At 39.7% G+C, this 17395-nt stretch overlaps 1 protein-coding gene and 2 long non-coding RNA genes across 4 annotated transcripts; 2 read left to right on the top strand and 1 right to left on the bottom strand.

Moving 5' to 3' along the window:
* Positions 1-960: 960 nt before the first annotated feature.
* On the top strand, positions 961-5626 carry LOC307037145. Its single transcript, XR_013807610.1, has 4 exons — positions 961-1318; positions 2840-3034; positions 4399-4559; positions 5382-5626. It is a non-coding gene; the product is annotated as an uncharacterized lncRNA (long non-coding RNA).
* A 337-nt stretch (positions 5627-5963) lies between these two features.
* LOC307038356 lies at positions 5964-8215 on the top strand. The gene is made up of 4 exons (XR_013807977.1): positions 5964-6098; positions 6360-6427; positions 6929-6972; positions 7856-8215. It is a non-coding gene; the product is annotated as an uncharacterized lncRNA (long non-coding RNA).
* Positions 8216-12869: 4654 nt separating this feature from the next.
* LOC307036482 (uncharacterized protein) lies at positions 12870-17339 on the bottom strand. Of its 2 annotated transcripts, none has more exons than XM_079676836.1 (11): positions 17208-17339; positions 16525-16618; positions 16208-16443; positions 15876-15990; positions 15357-15474; positions 15185-15276; positions 14632-14749; positions 14433-14534; positions 14161-14334; positions 13519-13695; positions 12870-13293 (listed from the first exon to the last, which is right to left on the bottom strand). In XM_079676836.1, the coding sequence occupies exons 1-11, from the start codon at positions 17264-17266 to the stop codon at positions 12971-12973; spliced, it is 1608 nt and encodes a 535-aa protein (XP_079532962.1). In that variant the 5' UTR covers positions 17267-17339; the 3' UTR covers positions 12870-12970. The 2 variants fall into 2 exon arrangements, with proteins under 2 accessions (XP_079532962.1, XP_079532963.1); XM_079676837.1 differs by having other exon boundaries at positions 17078-17226.
* Between the last annotated feature and the right edge of the window lie 56 nt (positions 17340-17395).

The raw sequence follows: 17395 nt of genomic DNA, 5'->3' as shown, positions 1-17395 counted from the left end.
TTGTCCATGTGCCTATCAGTTTGTTAACGAAATGGACAGAGGCTGCGTTTTCCCCCTAAAAGTGACTTTTAATGGTGGTTTTTGCGTTTAAATGATGGGTGTTATCATTCACAAGGGTCCCCGACACAATGCACACAGCCTGGAGCATCGGAGCAGCGGCTCCTCCGTTTTCTCACTTTTGTACATTTGCCTATCAGTTTGTTAACGATATGGACAGAGCCTGCGTTTTCCCCCTAAAAGTGACTTTTAATCGTGGTCTTTGCGTTTAAATGATAGGTGTTATCATTCACAAGGGTCCCCGACACAATGCACATAGTCTGGAGCTCGCTGGGGTCCCGCATATGCTTTAATCACACATTTGTCCATTTGCCTATCAGTTTGTTAACGAAATGGACAGAGCCGTTTTCCCCCTAAAAGTGACTTTTAATGGTGGCCCTTGCGTTTAAATGATGGGTGTTATCATTCACAAGGGTCCCCGACACAATGCACATAGTCTGGAGCTCGCTGGGGTCCTGCATATGCTTTAATCACACTTTTGTCCATTTGCCTATCAGTTTGTTAACGAAATGGACAGAGGCTGCGTTTTCCCCCTAAAAGTGACTTTTGATGGTGGTTTTTGCATTTAAATGATGGGTGTTATCATTCAAAAGGCCCCCTGACACAATGCACATAGTCTGGAGCTCACTGGGGTCCTGCATATGCTTTAATCACACTTTTGTCCATTTGCTATCAGTTTGTTAACGAAATGGACAGAGCCGACGTTTTCCCCCTAAAAGTGACTTTTAATCGTGGTCTTTGCGTTTAAATGATGGGTGTTATCATTCACAAGGCCCCCTGACACAATGCACATAGTCTGGAGCTCACTGGGGTCCTGCCAACAAGTCCTCCAACTAATACGACCAAATAGGTCGATTGTTTTCCTCGTTTTCCGACCCATTAATACGACCCAGAGCAGCGTTTTCAATCAACGGGTGCGTCAGCCTGTATACCTTTACGACCCACGGGCGCGTTTTAAATCAACGGGAGGCGGCGTAATGACGTACAACGTCCTCGACAACTTCAGTTAACAACCATCGTTTTTCAGACACGTACACTCTTCAAAAATCACGGCTGTCTGTCGTAGAACAAAACGTGATCCGTCTCTTAAATTTGTGTCGACCACAGACCTTATTTCGAGCTATTTTCCCAAATCCTATGGAGAAATCTCATTGGTTCTGACGCGAGGGAACCGGAAGTGGTCAAATGCTAACTTACCGGGGTTTTGGACTCGTCACTGCATCAGACAACATCCATTTATTTCCCAGACAAGCTAATAAACGTGAGTAGTCAGATATCAAAAGTATATTCATTTTGGGATATGTATTATGTTGTTTTATTTTGTCGTCTAGTACAGTGACTAAGATTACTATGTTTACCTAGGAATAATGATAGCAAAGCTAAATTAGCCAAAAGTAGAATCAGCTAACGTTAACGTGAGCATGGAAGTTATGTGATCCATCGGTTCATGCGGTTGATCCAAATGTTATCAAACGTCACATTCTTTATAACTATATTAAATACTATTTATCTATTAAGTGAAGAGTGACCAGGGGTGTAATACTGCCGGAACACCGCTCCGGCACCTAAAACGGGGATGGTTGTTAGCATCTGGTGCTAGCTAGCTATGATAACGGATAGGCTAAGAGGCTAATGTACCTAATGTAATGTTTACACAGTTAACTTTAGTCTAAGTTATCTCAGTGGGTCTGAAACAGTTTGGTCACCATATATGGAAATACATATTTCCAAGGCACACTTTTATATTATTGTAATGTTCCACAATAGGAGTCGGAAATTCAAGTTCTTAGGTTCAATAGCTCCTTTGGTAGTATACAAATACAGGTTCATAGGTCACAGGTTGCAGGTCGCAGGTTCAACGTCACACAGCACTCTAAAAAAAATCGAATGAATCTAAAACATCGATGAAATCATTGCAATTCATACTATTGGACATACAACAAATGCATAAAAAAACAAAACAGTAAATAGTTAAATATGCACAAAGATACATTTAAAAAAAGTATTATTCTTATCATTTTTTTTATTATTGAAATGTATACAGTTAAGTTTCATATGGGTGTTGACAGATGTATTCATAGATTTAGTTAATTTTGCCCTCAAGTGCACAAGATTGATGCATTTAACTTCACGGGGGCCTCCGGACCCCCCTAGAGGACATGAGGTCCACCCCCACTTAAAACATATTCACATGGATAGGATACTAAATACATGTGCACACTTTTTATATAGTAACCTTTGTACCTCAGCAGGAGGGAGTTAGTTTATAAAGGTCCTTCACTGATCACTTAACTATCACGCAGCTGTGTGCAGCATTTACTGTAAGAATCACACATTTATTCAATAATGCAGACTTAATAAATGACCATTCTTTGTTGATTCTGGCTGGAGTGTTAATTGACAGTAGTTACATAAGCTTCAAAACAAGCCACAACTGCGCGTGCACACGTGCAGAACTTATATAATTAGCAATACACCCCTGGTAATGATGATTTTAGTATTATTTTCTGTGATGATGGAGCATCAACTTTTGGATCAACCAGATATTGACAGATTAGGGTTGTTCATAACAGTCACTTTAAACATGTGACTGACTCTGTATAACATTGTTTTCCTTACTCTTGTGATTTTTGTTCATCCTATCTAAAAGATAAAAAAACATGAGTTCATTGTTTTAACAAGATTTTTCACGATATAATAAAATACATGAATCCTGTAAACATTTGTAGTATAGTATTCTTATTTTTGGTATTCCCTGACATTATCTGTGTTTCTGTTACAGACGCCTACTCAAAAAGTGTGCCAGACATGCAGGCAAAGCATAGGAGTAGCAAGTAAAAAATGCAAACAATGTGGTGCCATCCAACCCTACAAAGAGAAACTCTCCAAGCAAAAAGAAAAGGTTGCACAGGAGTGGAAGGCCACGCAAAAGAAAAACCACAGTGTCAACAAAGTGTATGACTCGACACATTTACTGGTAAGCTTTTTTCTCTTGCAGATGTCAGTTATCATAAAAAAGTGTGTAAATAATCCCTGATCTTAATCTTTTTATACAAATTGTTAAATTACTGAATTGATTTATACTTTCCAACAGTCGCCCTCATTTACTTTTTAAAAATAATCCTAATTTCTTAAGTAAGTTTATGTGAGAAGTACAGACTAGTGCACGATTACTGCACTTCATGTAATGTGTTAAGCAAAATTGTTGTCACCGTTGTATTTAAAGCTGTAAAGGCATAACACATTTTTTCGAACTGATGTTAGATAGTGTTTGTACTTGCAAGCACCCAGTTTTAGTAAAACATTATTTCTTAACCAGAAGTAACATAGTTCAGGCCAGTGGTAATTCCTAGAATCAGAGCTTCAATGTACATGTTTTTCTAATTATATCTTACAAAAAAACCTGCATTTTGGTGTTTTATATTTTATTTTGGAACTTCATAGTATAGAAAACACATAATTATGTGACTATGGTTTCCAAAAGTAAAATAAATGAAATATCATATACATTTTTGAATAAATGGTAAAACCAAGAATGTCAGTGAATCAAAACCAGCCCATATTAATATAGTGCTTGAAAGACAATCAAGACCTGGAAAGAGTTAGTATTAATAAAGAGGCCCTTAAAAGCACTTTCATTAAGCTTACCAGAGTCTCTGACTTTGAGCCGTGTTCGAACAGTCCTTTAAAAATTCCCCTGTAACACCAGCTTTACATCTGAAGTGCTGTTAATGCGGAACTTTGAACCTGAAATGATATAGGTTATAGCTTGCTGACATGTTTCAAAGCTAAATGTAGCTTATTCAGATATCTGAATGTGAGAATTAAATGGACAAATATTAGGCATGCCAGAAACTGACCATGATCAAAATCGGACAGCCCTGGCGAATATTAATTGATTATTCGCCGCCGAATTGAAACTAAGCCAGGAAAAAAAAGAAATACATAAATAATAATAAAAATATATATAAATAAAATCGAATTTTAAAAATAATTTTCGATTATGGAGACTGTAACGAATATTCGAAAAATAGAATAATCGCTGGCATCCCTAACCCATATAAAAATAACTATGCCCATGTAAAAAAAACTCAAAGTGAACCCGAGCTCGATAAACTTCTTTTTTTTTTTACAGTTCTTTTTTAGGGGCTCCCCTAAAAGGGGTCTAAAATCACACCTGGTTAATTGTGGGGTGCCTTCCTCAATGTGCACACGTATCACATCAGTGCATTTTTCACTTAGGCAAAATAAATGGAGTTATAATGGCTTTAGGTGTGTGAAAATGTTTAGAACTGTTGTGTACATAATATTTCTTGTTTTTTTGTGTCCATTGTGTTCCAGCTCCACAAATGGAAAATGTTAGATCGGCGTCCCATCCTCCTTCTTGCCAAGAGAGGCACAAATGGTTTTTGCCGATTGCATCTGTCCATGGCAAATCGAGACAGAAGATGGTAACAATGCACTTGTTACCATAAAGAGGATTTACGAAAGCCTTATTAATGGTAAAGTATACAAATCTGCATGCTATATTTCAGCAATTTATCTGTTAACATTTTTTGTAAATTAGTTGCCCAGTTATCTGGTTTTAAATGTAAAAAAATGTGAATCACTGTTTACCAAGTAGTACAAATATGTCGTTATGTCTTGTTTTGTCAGTTAAAGGGCCCATGTCATGCTTTTCTGGTTATTACCCGTCCCCTTGTGTGTTATGAAGCTTTTCCTGCATGTAAACGGTCTGCAGAGTCACAAACCCTCAAAGTACACCCTGTAGCGAGTAAAACTCTAACACAGAAAATACCTGTCTATGCTGCTCTTTTTCAAAAAAAAATCTTCCTGAGTATAGTGACGTAACGGGCATAGTGACGTACCGGCTCACACACACTCACTCAGCCTTATCTTTTCTCAGCCGAGGCTCCGTGGATCTCCTCACGCACACACGCACTCACACTCACAGCCTGGATGTGAGTGTGTGTGTGTGTGTGTGCGCTCAGGCTGAGTTCCTCGCTGTCTCGCAGACCCCACACAGCAACCAGGAAACAACACCAGTAATCCAGCTCACACTGTCTGCTCCTCGAGCCTCAAAGGGCGGAGCAGCGAGCCCCCCAACGTCCCGCCAACACGGCACCCAGACCCCACGCAGCATTCTCATCTGTTTGTCCTTAGTGGTGTCATTTCCTGGTTGCTAACAAACGCCATTGTAACACAGAATCACTGATGTTCCGCTGTTTCATTTTTAGCTGTAATTACTCAGATTATAAATGTATATGGCGGATTATACTTGGTCATTTACTCACCATGCGTCTACTTTTCTTTCTTCTCAATAGTGACTTTGGCAGTTGAACCTGAGGGCCCTTGTACCACACAGGCAGAAATGGCCGCAGACCCAGGATCAGACTTGTCTGTACCTCTTACCACCGAGACTGACACTGAGTTCACTCTCTTCCTCACTCCTGTGTCCTCCGGCCTGACTCCTGCTCTCTCCTCCGGGCTGACTCCTGCTCTCTCCTCCGGGCTGACTCCTGCTCTCTCCTCCGGGCTGACTCCTGCTCTCTCCTCCGGGCTGACTCCTGCTCTCTCCTCCGGCCTGACTCCTGCTCTCTCCTCCGGCCTGACTCCTGCTCTCTCCTCCGGCCTGACTCCTGCTCTCTCCTCCGGGCTGACTCCTGCTCTCTCCTCCGGCCTGACTCCTGCTCTCTCCTCCGGGCTGACTCCTGCTCTCTCCTCCGGGCTGACTCCTGCTCTCTCCTCCGGCCTGACTCCTGCTCTCTCCTCCGGGCTGACTCCTGCTCTCTCCTCCGGCCTGACTCCTGCTCTCTCCTCCGGGCTGACTCCTGCTCTCTCCTCCGGCCTGACTCCTGCTCTCTCCTCCGGCCTGACTCCTGCTCTCTCCTCCGGGCTGACTCCTGCTCTCTCCTCCGGGCTGACTCCTGCTCTCTCCTCCGGGCTGACTCCTGCTCTCTCCTCCGGCCTGACTCCTGCTCTCTCCTCAGTGTCTTCCTCACAGAAAAGAAGACCAACGAGGAATAAAGTGGCAATTAATGGTATGTGCGGGTTAATTAGTAATTATCTTATTTACATCGACTGAAACTGTGTTTGATTTTGCACATTGAATTAGTTAAAGAGAGAGAAAACAATCATCGGTACAATTAGAATACACCACCTTTTGTTTTGTTTAAGACTTTGCAGTATCAAAAGTCTCAGTGCCATTTTGAACAGTTTAATTGAGCACAATGTGATGTTAGGCAATGTTTAGGAGGTTATTGCTGAACTTCAACTTATTACCATCTTTTAATTCCTTGCAGAATGTCCCATTCATCAAGGGTCAGACACTTTCCCCTACAAAAAACTACTGAGGGAACGAATGAGGGAGGTTTGTTTAGAAAATATTTTTAAATAAATAAACAATGACAATAATGTTTCCGTGGAACCAAGTCTTATCTTATTGGATTTTCGTATGCTTTGTTTAAAAGGAGTGTTTCAGTCTTAAGCATGACTGCTAATGTAAATATTGAAATTACAGTAACAATAATTTATTATTAATTTAAGGTTGAGGTACTTGTGTAATGCTTCATGTCGCATTAATGCATCATGTCCAGCCATTTATTTGTATATTACATTTTTTCTTGTAATCCTTTGTAGGTGAATTCCTATTCTTGGCAGTACAAATATTTTTTTAAATAATAATAGTATTCCAAAATATTAAACTGATGGGGAAAATGCTATTGACTATGTTACAGTCCTTCATATGTTTGAGTTAATCGTACCTACTATTATTTCAAATTATCATTTGATTTCACTGGACTTTTTGTATTTACATGTATGACATTTGAAAAAAATGAAGTTTACCTAAAATCTGTGTTTCTTTACTCAGGGCCATACCGAGGTGTTGGTGCAGTGGCAGTCTTGCTCTGGATGGTATGTATCTAATCTGAAGTTTCCTTCAGTGTAGCTGATGGGTCTGGCAGAACAGGGGCCACAAAGTAGTCTTACCAACCAACTTCATCAACCCTGAGATCACTAACTTAAACATTTTGGGTTCCTCAGCAGTAAATTGAATTTAGTTGATCACATGGGGGTGGGGAGCCATGTCATCAATGGCTCTATCAGACGTTTGCGCCATAAAGTAAGACATCCAAGTTCTCTGCCCTTCGTCATTCAGACATCGCGCCCTAGAAACGTTGTCTGATTGTAACACATAAGCAGGGAAGTAGCCTACATTGAAATAGAAATTAAAATATACAATAGAGTTTATCATTGATCAATATCACTAAAGGTTAAATGATTGATATGTGAGGCTGGATGGTATTTGATCTCTTTTGTAATTACTGACTTGTTACATTTGTTCTTAACAATTATACTATAAGTATAGTTAGTAGTAATAAGTAGTATTATTTCTGTGTGCAGTCTTGCACGCAGTTGTCTAAGTTTAGTGCTGTATGTTTGGGCATTGATAAGACAGCAAATTCAAAGAATTGGTCAAATGAAACATTGACTTTGAAATAAAAAATGTACCTTGTATTATATATGATGTACGTGTTATATATAAATATATACATTATACTGCACTTTCATCATGATATTTTTGAGTGACTTAGTATATCTTCTCATTTGAAATAGCATTGTCAACATACTGTAGAACTACATATTCCAAAAAGTAATACTTTTTGCTGTGTCAGTATTGTCATACTGATATTCTGTACAAACTGTGAAGTCCATTGAGACAAATGTAACATTTGTGATATTGGGCTATATAAATAAACATTGATTGATTGATTGATTGACTGTTTCTGTTTTACAGTGGGGCGAAGTGGAAAAATTCCTGGGAGCCAAAGGAAAACTTTTCCAGTTAAATATGGCTGACTTTTTTTTTTCTATTTTGGAGTAATAAAATACATATAAAAAAAACATCTATGTAAGTGTTGTGCCTATTTGTGTTCTTATGTTATCAGTGAGCTGAAGCCAAGACAAATACAAATATGTTTTAAGTGTATCCATACAAACTCATTCTCTAAAACTGTCATGATTGGTCTGTTGTGAATGACACCCATGAGGAAAAAGGTCCTATACATTATATCACATCGGCAGGGCTGTGATGTGATGAGGCCCTCGCGAGCGTCGACGGGGGGGTGGTGTGTAAACCCTGGACACACCAAGCCGATTACAGCTAGTGGAGCCTCGCAGCAGAAACTGTGGCGCGCTCAATTGCGCCGCATTTGCGCATCAGATGAGGCTCCCTCCACAAGATGAGGGCGAGAGGCAGACGCAGTCTGTGTGATCGGCGTGTATGGAGGGGCGGGCCTGCACATCGGCATATCACAGACTGGTGCATACATTGTACAGGCGGCAATTTGAAATGGAACGCAGCCCACACACGGCAGACAAACCCAAACACTTTTGGAACACGCCACCTCCAGACACATTAACATGCACTCCCCTAACTTTCCCCTAATCTGACATTGTATTTCATTCCATAACATATAAATATACTGTTCACCCATGTGAAACACACACACTGAAACCAAAATAATTTACAAACATGTGAAAATCTTTCATATGCGATGGAAACTTCTGAAGCAATGGAAACAGGAGTCAGAGAGACACGAGGAGAGCAGGAACTTTGATGGCAAACTGATGGTTTATTCACAAGACATGTTGTGTGCCACGAATTGACACAAAAGATGCCAAACCAATTCTGAAGATCTCTACCCCAGACCCATATTTAGCTAGTTCTGAGAGAAGAATCAACATTGTGCATAACAAGATAAAACCAACACCTCTATCAGCTGACGCCAATAGGCAGGAACAGGGAGACAAAACACTGAGAGCACAGTAGCCAAGGCTACAGGTGCCTGTGCTCAGTCAGGACAAGACCTGGGGGGTATACCACGAAACTGGTTCAACCTAACCTGGATATGTTTGAGTTAGCCGGTTGGCCTAATCCAAAACATACGCCCTCTCGCTAAACGGCACTACGACACGGGTTATCAAGTGGATCGCTCAAGCCAGCCGTGCCTATCTAGTTAGGTGCGCGTTCACATAAAAGGGGTAGTATTTGGAGCATTCGACCAATCACAAACATGGAGAAGCGTACTGACAGCGCAGCGCGTATACTTCCTGAATGAAAAGTCAACTATATAATTAGACAAATATGAAGACTTTAAACATCCATGACTCAAACACTTTATCCAGGATAAAAGCCACATAGCTGCACCTGCAAGGTGAACACAGCTGGTAAAAGAAAAAGTGTTTGAATGCGTACATTAACAGGTTTATGATATGCCCCGTCTAAGACACGATCTGACTTTAATTACATTTGACTCGAGTGTTTCGTAATGTGTTGCTTAAAATAATACTTCTGCATACAGTATGTGACACTGTAAGTGTTGCACGGCCAGATACGGCTCAGCTGACTCAGATAAGGAGATATATGATACATTATGATGTGATGCCGCGGACTGTAGGCTACTGTGACTTTGATCCAGTTACTTATGTTGAGGCAGATATTTAATTAAGCTTTCTTAACGCTAATGTTATAATAGTCAGATTGCTCTGAAGATGGGAGGTGATATTCTATTAATGTTCACATTCACACGTGAACACGTTTGGTTCTATGCAAACTCAGTAATATCCATTGTGATACAGTTATAAGGCCTTCACAAGAGACTGTCAGTGGAGATTAAAGGGGATCAGGAGCTCACGTCTTCTCAGAGTCCTTGGTATCTGGCTTGATGATTGTCTCACATTTCTAAACTTCATGTCAATAACCTGCTTAAAAAGCTGAGGGTTAGGCTAGGTTTCTTCTACAGGAACAAGTCCTGTTTCTCTGCTTGAGGCCAGGAAAAGGCTAGTCACTGTGACCTTTTGACCTGTGCTGGACTATGGTGATTTGATCTATATGAATGCACCTGCCAATTGCCTGGTCAAGTTAGATGCTGCGTATCACAGTGCACTGAGATTTGTGACAAACTGTAAAGCATTAACCCATCACTGTACCCTGTATGCAAGGGCTGGTTTGCTTTCACTAACTGTACGGAGGCTCAGTCACTGGTACATTTTTATATACAAAGCCATGTTAGGGAAACTTCCATCTTATATCTGCTCCCTGATCTCACGGAAAATTGTAAGTGGCTACTGCCTGAGATCGAATGCTGTGGTTTTATTAAATGTGCCAACTGCTAGGACTGTCTTAGGGAAGACAGCTTTTAGATGCGCAGCTCCTCTGTCTTGGAATAGTCTGCAAATTAAATGGAAACTGAGCAATCTGGTGCCACTAAATGTTTTTAAAGCTCGGTTGGATGCTACTCAATCGGAAGCTATTGGTACCTGTTTATGTGGATAGTTATGTAAATGGTGCTGTATGATGTCCTTTTGTTGTTCTGTTTATGTTTTTATGTTTCGTGTGGAACCTACTTGAGCAGGTCTCCCTTGAAAAAGAAATCAATGATCTCAATGGGATACACCTGTATAAATAAAGGTTTGAAATTAAATGAAATGAGAGTCATCATCATCATGTTCTCTCTGCTGCTGCTGCTGCTGCTGGCAGCTGGAAGTGAGTCAACACTTATTATACTGCTGTTTAACAGGATAATCTGTCATATAACTTTTTTTTGTATTTGTACAGGTGTGAAGTGTGAACAGTTGACACAGCCAGCTTCTGTGACTGTGCAGCCAGGTCAACGTCTGACCATCACCTGTCAGGTCTCTTATTCTGTTAGTTAATAATAATAATAAAATTCAATAACATGCTTTAACCACTAGGTGCCCGTTTATCAGCTGTGCGCCGTTATGGTGTAAATACTGCCTATCTACCAATTGGATCCAATATAAAAGTCAGCCGAATTACTGTTGATATTGCAAGGAGACATATTGTGTGAAAATAAATCTAAGATGTTGTTAAATGGCTGATATATTTGTGATCCACGTCACGTTTTCAGTTTTGGCGGCAGTTCTTCCTGTTTGTATAGAAGTCTTCTCATCAGGGCTCTATAGATAGATAACTACGGCAGATATGTAATATGTAATGCAGCCGAACCATGTATTACAATGCCGTTATGTGATTAGCTCCAAAGAGAAAAGCAAGCAAACTCGGAATAAAGTATTATTTTTTTTTTTTTAAATGTTTTCGGATTTCACATCGCATAAACACCATTTCCCAACGTGCATTGCGGCTAATCCATGAATCACCGAGCTGACATCAGTTGGCCACAGCAAATGATGGTGAGAAGCTAAACTATCTATTAATTATGTCAATGACAGGGAGTGTGATCGTTGAAAAGCGGTCTTGCTGGTGTTCAAAGAAGAATGACAACACTGTAGATCACCAACACTATGGTTTATTTTTTATTCACAGGCAAGTCAACGTTGTCGCAGTAAAAGTCCCAAGATAGCTCCTGGTGCAATAAAATGTTCCCTTGCAGTGTTTTACTATTATGTCTGATGTTTCTCTATTAATATTGCTGCTGCATTAATGTGTATGTTGCATCATGTTACTGCTGTAGATGTGTTTCCGAGCCGCTCCGATTACAACGAGAGTTACAACGAGAACGTGACGTCATATTTACAATAGAAGGATCCTTTCTAGCCATAACCGAGGATCTTGCCTACGTCTGTTTCCGGTATTGTTTTTGACGGATGTATTTTGTTATACACACATTCCTTCACATTTAATTTAAAATGTACATTAAAATATTTCATGAGGCTTTCTAAAATGTTTTAAAATATAACTACGGTTCGAGTTGAAGAGTTTATAAATTAACATGAACCGAAGCTGTTGCCTGGTAACGCAATCGTGCAACGTCACGTCCGTTAATTCCACATCCACACACATCGATTTAATAAATGAATATAGCCTTTGTATCTGCTAAAAGAGGTGCCGACCAGCTGGGGCAACAGAAAATTAGCGAAATTGAGTGTGACTATTACAAATGAAATCATTATTATATTAATATTGATAATAATAACAACCGACCGTCGGGGTAGCATTTGCTTGGCATTTCCGGGTATATCTCCACTGGTTGGGCCACGTTAACAATACTGTGTAAATGTCACGTTTGAAGGGACGAAATCGTGACAGCTTCACGTCTCCCATCATGGTAAATCGTCACATGTTCACGTCTTGCCGTGATACCGGGTTGTGCTGACCATGTCCATGCCTTTATGACAACAGTGTACCAATCTTCTGATGGCTACTTCCAGCAGGATAACTCACCGTGTCACAAAGCTCAAATATTCTCCAACTGGTTTCTTGAACATGACAATGAATTTTACTCAAATGTCACAGTCCACAGTCATCAGATCCAAATCCTACAGTGCACCATTGGGATATGGTGAACGAGAGATTTGCGTCATGGATGTGCAGCCGACAAATCTGCAGAAACTGTGATGCGATCAGGTCAATATTGAGTGAAATCTCTGAGGAATGCTTCCAGTACCTTGTTTAATCTATGCCATGAAGACTTAACACAGTTCTGAAAGCAGATGGGGGTCCAACCCATCCTAGCAAGGTGTACCTAATTAAGTGGCTCGTGAGTGTATTACTTAGCTCAATTTGTATTGTTAGTGTGTGTCTGTAGGAGTAAAGTCTAGACACATTCTTTGGATGTTAGCATTGGCTAATTAAACAGATCATGATTAAATGACATGATGATAATAAGGGTGATCACCAAAACCTTATACCAGGGGTGGGGAACCTCTGGCCCTCGAGGTAACTCGGATCTGAAGGTGACTGATAACTGCTAATGGCATTTACTTGGATACCAGACATAGTAAATGCAAAGCAGGATCATATAAAAAAAAAGGTAATAAACAAGCCATTCAATCGTAATACTCGTTTTAATACGTTGACATGCATACAACACAATAGACTTGTTAAGTCCTGTTCGTTGTCCTGTTTGTTGTCCTTATCACCGTCCTGTTAGTTTTCCTCATCACCGTCCTCATCACCGTCTTGTTCGTTGTCCTCATCACCGTCCTCATCACCGTCTTGTTCGTTGTCCTCATCACCGTCCTCATCACCGTCTTGTTCGTTGTCCTCATCACCGTCCTCATCACCGTCCTGTTCGTCGTCCTCATTACCGTCTTCAATGTCTTCCTCCATCATGAGAAAAGACGAGTCCGAGCCAATACAGCTGTAGGTGCTGGTGACTCTGCTCAGTTTCTGCTCCAGAAGATATTGATGGTGTAAAATACAGCAGTGCAGTCCCCTGTATCCCTCTTCTGTTATATCGCTTGGAGAAACTAAAATAAAAAGACAAAATGACAGTCTATGTAAGGCAACTTTTAATTGATTGATGTTGGTTCCATATAAGCAATTTGAATGTTTAACTCCGAGGCTGTATATTAGCTAAAAAGATTTGTGATTCAGAAAAAATGCAATCATTACAGATGCTATTCAGTGATAGACATTTGACACTGGGAGGGGGGCAGTGGCAAATATTATAAATCGGTATTTGTGGAACATACTTTGGTTCCTGATGTCGTCTTTTGTCTGATGAAGGAGGCGGTCCAGTTTGTCCAGTGCCTGCCTCAGATTTTGACAATGCTGGGTCATCTCCTTCACAATGATGACTTTCTCCTCTTCCATACGCCTGACCAGCATAACCTGGTCAAAAAGTCGCCTCTTTGTGCGCAGGTTCACCACTATAATGGAAAAAACACAAAATATAACAACCACAATGGTAAGGCTAATAAAACAAATAATATCAGTTTGTATTCAATCTTTTTTAATTAAATTGACCAAAACCTTAAAATCTGGTAAAAAAAAATTCAACCTCGCCGCTTGCTGAATTTTTTCAATTCTGTCTATGTTGGCAGAATTACATTCAGTATGTCTTGAGATTCAACATTAGTATGCAGTTCAGGGTGGTCAGGAAGGGTTTTACTGTTTCCATAGATATGCCTGTCCCAGTGAGACTAGACTATTAAGACTTGATAGGGCAACATCATACAGACCTTTCAATATAATTATTTTAAAATGATTTGTTGTGATCATGATGATTTGTGACACCTATGTTGATAGCTCTGTGTTACATTGGTGATTGTATTCTAGTACTTCAACTGAATTTATGGAATATCTAGGGCAAACAAAAACAAGTTGTTTCTTACCATCTCCTTGCGCCTCCCAGGGCAGAATGACATCCTCAGACAGACCGCATGCTGCTTCTGTGTCAATTTTCTCTGAACAGGCATCAATGGTGTTGTACTGCAGTATCCTCTCTCTGAGTTTCTTCTTGAGCTCTGTCAGTCTTCTCCGTTTGCGTTGCCTTGTTTGGTTGCTGTCTGTAAAGTAAAACAAAATACAAATAAACTAATATTAATAATACAAACAACAACAACAAGAAACAAATATTGTTTCTAGATAACGTAATAATAAATACCATTTTGTCGATAGAGGTCGTGTTTCTTTCTTCGGAGGGAATAAATAATTTCATCTATTTCTCTCTGGAGCTCCTCTTGGCTACTCTGGGCTCCATGTTTCCCTTGAAAACAGAAACAACAAGGTGTAATCATAAAACATGAAGCCAAATGTTTGGAAATATGGAACCAAATCTATACCACAGTGATCATATAACATACCAGTGGCTGCCCATTGCTTGACCTCCAACACCCACTGCTCCGTGTCCTCCAGGGAGATGTTCAGCTCTTGCTTGAGACTCTCAAGATTGTCCACTTCAGTTTGTGCTCTCTGTGTAGTCTGGTTAGAATGTTTCAAAGGAAAAAGTGAATATGCGTTCCAGTTGGTTGAGAAGGTTGTTTTTTACTGAATTCCTTTATGCACATTAACTGACCAGACAACAACATGAAATGCTAAACACCTTCTCTTCAAGGTTGGCAAGTATCACCTTAGTGTCCCTTTTTTTTCAAGATCAAGCAGGATTAACATTATTATTATTATTATTATTATTATTATCCAGAAATTCAGATGAATCAACCTATAGTGCTTTATTAAAAACAAACAGAACAGAGACTCTCTTGGCAGAACAGTGTGCCATGGCAGCACCATCATAATGAAATGATTGCAGAATACATTCAATTCAACAACATGTAGCTAAGGATGGTGTTAAATTACTACAACAACAAACTCGGATAGTCTTAATATACATTTTGAAATGCAGCATGGACGTCTTACTTTGACAAATCTCTTTGAGAGTGTCTTGTGGAGATTCTCCACCTTCCTGTGGTTCCATTGCATAGCCAGCACGGTTATCATATCTGCTCTAGCTGTAAACACAAAAACATGAACATTCATATGAGCTTTACAATGTGGCACTACTTAAAACTATTTGTTTTCCTCTACCAACCTGATTTGGTCATGTATTTTGTTGTCAGAGCTGCCCTTGAGAGGAAGCTGTTAACCTGTTCCACTTCCTCGCCGACAGTATTTCCAGCACCTTCCTGGCTTCTGCCACCCCACTTCACCTGCTCAGAATCATAAACAATGAGATCTTGCTATTTAGTTCAATATTATAATTTCTTGTACTGTACATCTTTAGTTATCATCAGTGTCAGGAGCAATTTCAGAAAGTTAAAATGTTCTGATATTGAATTATGCTTTGAACTACAATGTCACAACTGCAGTTATTTGAAGCTCTATTCATTCATTATTTCTACAGTGCGGATATATTTACTAAAATAAACATAATGGGTTTTGGAAGCCTATCCTTGTGACAGTCTGTTTTGTAACAATTTTGTCAACATTTGTAACTATTACAATTATTCCACAGGCTTGAATAGAATATACTACATGATATTCTTATGTGCACTACAATTTCTAAAACATTTGAATCTAGTGACACAAATGTTTAATTTGCATACTGTACCTCGCATTTGCCTGTGTGGGCCTTGGCGTGCATTACAGAGAGAAAAGGTTTCATCTCTGTAAGTGGTTGGAGCTCAGGCAACTTTGCTGCCATCTTCTCCAAATAAGGCCAGTACCTGTAATGACAAAATCAATTAGCTCTTCCAGTTGCATGATGGCATAATAGTAAAAAGATAAACCAGGTCCTTAAAATTACCAGTACAATCCTTGTAACCAACATCAGCATTTATCCAAATGAATGTTTTTTTTGCTTTACATCTACTGGATGTGCAAGAATTAAATAGATAACACGTTTCCCACAAACACTTCCAATTTTGCAATAGTTATAACTACCTGCAGGCAACATCCATACAAAAGAATGTTGCATTCGCAACTTCAGCCAGCTCCTTCTGCAGGAACATTGGGTAGGCATATATTTCACCACGGTAGTGATTTAGGCCTTGTAGTAAGATGCCATGTCTGCACACAGCTATTTGCAGTCCTTCCTCATCCACCTTGGCCCTGGACTTGTGTGAGGTTTCTCTGCAAGCTGTGAATGTTGCCGGTCCACAAACATCACGACCACTTTTCTGAAATAGACACAATCTGTTACATTTAACCCTGTGCTAAGATAAATAAATAAAGGGTTAGGGGATTGAATAGATTCTTACAATCGTCATCTGGCTCCTGATTTTGTCGACAAAGGCAGACACTTTACTGTCCTGGGCAATGAACAGTCCATCAAATAGAGACGGTTCATCTGTCCTGCGAAATTCGAGAAAGACATTGTAAGCAACATTATCATACATACATAAGTTTGATTGTGTCCTCTATTTAATGTGGCCAATTTGCTTTTGCCATAACATTTTCATAAATGTGGAAAAGGTCTTTGTGAATTTGATCTGTAATTCTGTGTAAAGTCTTTTGCCACCATTATTTAACATTAGTGAAAAGTTTACTGACTTCTTGTAAAAAGGTAAAAATAAAAGTACATCCTTTATATTGATGGGCATGGAATAGGGCAGAGGAAGGCATAGAAAAAGGTTCCTGGGCAATTTAATACATTTTTCATGAAGCGATTATATCCAAAACTGGTTCTTAGCTCCAACATATCCAACTAACGTCAACCATTTAACATTTTAAAGTTGAGTTAACTTTACAGGCGTCATATATAATAATGTTTATGAATTGGATTTATATAATTATGTGTAATTTCACACCAACCATTGTTTTCTGATGGTCTACAAACTTTGGAAAAAGAAATTGCAGAGTTGGGGAAAGTTAGACATTTCAGCAAAGACATTCAGCTTAGTCAATAAAACAACAACTAAAATGAGAATATGATTTCACTGACCCTCTGGACTTCTTGAAGCGATAATGCTTTCTATTGCCATCTACAGCAATAGCCAGCATGTCAGGTGTGCATGCTGGGCATTTAAAGGGCTCCACCAGGCATAGATCTTCTTGTCTGTAATTACAGAAGGCAAACTCCCGAAAGACTCTGTGGAAGATATCGCTACAGATTCTGCCTGTCTGGAAAAA

The sequence above is a fragment of the Notothenia rossii genome (genome assembly GCF_949606895.1).
Source record: "Notothenia rossii genome assembly, chromosome: 4".
Taxonomy (NCBI): Eukaryota; Metazoa; Chordata; class Actinopteri; order Perciformes; family Nototheniidae; genus Notothenia; species Notothenia rossii.
The sequence above is the reverse complement of the archived record's forward strand: the minus strand, read 5'-3'. Positions and strand labels throughout refer to the sequence as shown.

What these genes read in the sequence shown, in the direction of transcription:
- LOC307036482 (XM_079676836.1), bottom strand. Translation starts at nt 17,266, where the DNA reads ATGCTGGCTATTGCTGTAGATGGCAATAGAAAGCATTATCGCTTCAAG. An exon ending in CCCACACAGGCAAATGCGAG is followed by an intron (nt 15,475 to 15,875) that starts GTACAGTATGCA and finishes GATTCTGAGCAG; the next exon opens with GTGAAGTGGGGTGGCAGAAG. An exon ending in CTGGGAGGCGCAAGGAGATG is followed by an intron (nt 13,696 to 14,160) that starts GTAAGAAACAAC and finishes TTTCCATTATAG; the next exon opens with TGGTGAACCTGCGCACAAAG.